The sequence below is a fragment of the Octopus bimaculoides genome, chromosome 17, assembly GCF_001194135.2.
Source record: "Octopus bimaculoides isolate UCB-OBI-ISO-001 chromosome 17, ASM119413v2, whole genome shotgun sequence".
NCBI lineage: Eukaryota > Metazoa > Mollusca > Cephalopoda > Octopoda > Octopodidae > Octopus > Octopus bimaculoides.
The window spans coordinates 6877075-6880654 of NC_068997.1; the positions used below are offsets into that span (position 1 = coordinate 6877075).

The 3580-nt window shown below is 32.5% G+C and overlaps 1 protein-coding gene across 1 annotated transcript in view; it reads right to left on the bottom strand.

Annotated features, from left to right (window-relative positions):
* Nucleotides 1-3580, bottom strand: part of LOC106872485 (ras GTPase-activating protein 1) — a 49800-nt gene that overhangs the window by 18854 nt on the left and 27366 nt on the right. The window contains exons 15-16 of the mRNA XM_014919497.2: nucleotides 2594-2750; nucleotides 1217-1359 (exon numbers count right to left, since the gene is read on the bottom strand). Coding sequence (XP_014774983.1) covers nucleotides 1217-1359; nucleotides 2594-2750 — 300 coding nt within the window. The remainder of the gene's footprint in view (nucleotides 1-1216; nucleotides 1360-2593; nucleotides 2751-3580) is intronic.

Below are 3580 nucleotides of genomic sequence, written 5' to 3' on the forward strand. Positions count from 1 at the left end.
ATATATATATATATATATATATATATATATATATCTCAGTCTAATGTTTACAAGATAAAACTTGTTTTATGTTTCCGCCGTATTTGTTGAAGATGGCTGTGTAATGTGTTTATTTTACTCAAGTGATATTGTGGCCAAGCTGTGGCTTTGTATATATTTGTATATATTACAGAAATGTGTTTTTTAAACAATGTCCTTTTAGGATTGTGATACATGTCCTAGTGTTAGTTAGGTTCAAAGTTAGAATACTTCCTGTGTATCCAGCATGGTTAAATGATGCTGCATCATATGATATTATTTTATATTTATTAATACCCATGAAACAAATGTTTGATATGCTGAGTCTAGCCTTCTTATCAACACATTCCATTCTTAGCAGCAGGTTCATTTGCTAACAAAGACATCAAGCAGCTCACATCAACCTGTAAATGGCTCCCAGTCTCCAAGCACACTACAACATTATCACTCTTCAATATAAGACTGTTACTGGGATAATCAACCTAAGTATTATCGTTAATGTCTTTTACAATAAGGAATGATATGCGGATTAATAGTAATTAATAAAGTTTTAGAGTTCAAAAATAGAAATGCGAATATCAGATTAATTTACATTTTGTTAAAATTCTAATCAGGTTTTAGATCCTTTTATTAGATTTAGCCAAAGCTTTTTAATTCTTAATAAAAGCAACAACTTAATATGGCAATGTATATTGAATTATGAAAAAGAGTCTGCTTCATCAATTCAATGGCAGAAACATTTGAAAAAGCAACAATAGTGCAGTTCTACTTAGATGTTGAAACAGGGACAATGACAAGAATGGCATTAAGTGCTATTCTTGAGGAAGATGGTTATATTTATCCATCTCTCGTTAAACATTAAGAATTAAAGGAAAGGAATCAGTGTATTTATAAGTAACCATACATAAATTTGGTAAAATGATTCCAACAAAGAATTGAAGCAAATCACAGACTCTATTTTCCAAGAACTTGCACACAATGCAGTAATTACCAAAAACAATAAGAATGATTATTTAATAAGCATTAACCATACTTAGAAAAAGAAGAACGAAATGACAAGTTAAGATATTCATGTCTTTCTCCAAGAGTATTAGTAAACCATTATAAATGTGAAATAAAGCTTAAACTGTAGAATCAATTCACCAAAGATTTAACCTATGGAAATAATAATCCTGAACATGAGAAAACCAGTTCTTACTTCACATGACTGTTTGCTTTCTATGATTGTATGGACAGCGTCTTTGGAAGCTTTTTGTACGAAGGTTGATGCAGTCATTTTCATGTACTGGTCCATCAAGGTGGTAGCTAGTGATGTAGCCCGGAACAGTGTTGACACCTCATCTGTTATTGTTTGATAGAAATTTAATTAAATTCACATTATAAGGAAAATTTAAAAACCTTTGCAAAATTTAGAAAAATATGAAATATATTCTCGACTCTATAAGAAACAGCAAAAAATAGAAACCTTCTTATGTTTATAGTCATCGATTATACAGAGACAACTCTTTTCTCTCAAATGCTGACAGTGTGTAAATGGATATCGTAACAACGTCAAATGCTAAAATCTGAAAAAGTAGGGTCAAATAATTTTCCCCATAAACAAAAATATAATCTTGTAATAAAGTTTAAATCTGATTAAACTGTTTGACAGAGAAACGATTCACAAGAATAACTTTAAAATAATTTCATTTTAAATTTCACAAATTGGAAGAATGAGCAGAGTAGGGATTTCAGTGCTCTTTGGCAAGGATGTTAATCACCCAATGACAATAAATAGTAAATTATTGTATTTTATTTAAGGCATAATTACGTTTCAGGTATGTCAAAAAGAATTCACTTAATTAACATCTTTTAATTTCCATTACCATTCATGAAAAATTTGAGCAGAGAGGAATAAACAGAAATTCCTAAAAAATTTTGTAAAAAGTTTTGTCATATTTATTCATATGTTGTAAATTAGAAACCATTACATTCTTAGACACTCCAGACAAGATTTTCCATATTGAGTCTATTGTATTTCAAAACTGTTACAAGCATTAAAATAACTTCTTGACTCAAGCTATCTAAAAATATTTATCTAATAGTTTCACAACATATACCTCTCTCATATTTAACAAAAAAATCCACTGAATTTAAATAAATAAATTCTGATGTCACAATATTACTTCTACAGAAAATAATTGAATAGTCTTTAAAGTGTAGTCCACATAAAAATCACCTGTGCTGGTGCCACATAGACAGCACCCATGCTCGTGCCACATAAAATACACACATGACAGTGCCACGTATAAAAGTACCCATGCTGGGACCACATATAAAGCACTCCTGTTGGTGTACAGAGCAGTGGTGCTGGCGCCATGTAAAAAGCACCCAATACACTCTGCAAAATGGTTGGCATCAAGAAGGGCATCCAGCCAAAGAAACCATAACAAAACAGACAACTGGAGCCTGGGGCAGCTTTCTGGCTTGCCAGTTCCTGTTAAACCATCCAACCCATACCAGCATAGAAAGCCGAAGAGAAATGATGATGAAAATGACAATGATGATTATGTAATTATCAAGAAATGTTACAGACCTTCTTTTTTAATTTCCATGTTATTGAGAGCTTCTAAAAGTCTGGATTCTTGGTTCTCGTGTCGGAATACCATCAACAAAGCTTTGGCCAGAGAGATTCTTTCACTGACACATACTTGAGCTAACATAAGAACATTGTCTAAATTCGTTAAGATAAGCTGAAAAAGAAAAGTTTCTTTCATTGTATTTTTTTTTTATGTACATAAAAGACGTCAGTTCAAAACTATTCCGTTTTAATCCTTTAAGCATTCGGCTTATTCTGTCAAATGTTAATCCGTATTTATTCAATGTTTTGAATTAATCATGCATTATCTCGTAGCTTCTAAATTCTGATGTTATGATTATTTCTTTTTAGAATGACATTGTAGGGTAGGTGTGAGAGGCTGGATCAGGTCAGTTTGGGCCTGATATGACTGGTTTAAATGCTAATGGGTTAAACATGATAAAAACGGTTTGGAAAGTTTTAAAGAATAAGTAACATAAATTTCTTGCTCCATTCCAAGTGTAATATTAGGACTAATCAAGGTAGCAAGCTTAATATTAGGACTAATTAAGGTAGCAAGCTGGCACAATCGTTAGCATGCCAGGAAAAGTGCTTAGCAGCATTTTGTCCATCGTTTTGTTCTGAGTTCAAATGCCTTCCAGGGTCAATAGAATAGGTACCAGTCATGTACTGGGGTTGAGATAATCAACTTATCTCCACACCCAAAATTGCTGGCCTTGTGTCAAAACTTGAAACCAGTATCATTTTCAATTTTAAGTGTGTATGAGTAATGGAGTTTAAAGGAGCTGAGACAAAAATAAAGGAACACGAAAGAGGAATTAGATGTAGAGCAAGATTGAGAAGACTGCCAAGGTGTTTGAGAAGAACCTGCAGAAAAGGAAAGCAAAGGAAGACATAGGTAGAAGTAGGTAGACATAGGTAGAAGTAGGAAGACATAGGTAGAAGACTGAAAAGGAAAGCAAAGGAAGACATAGGTAGAAGTAC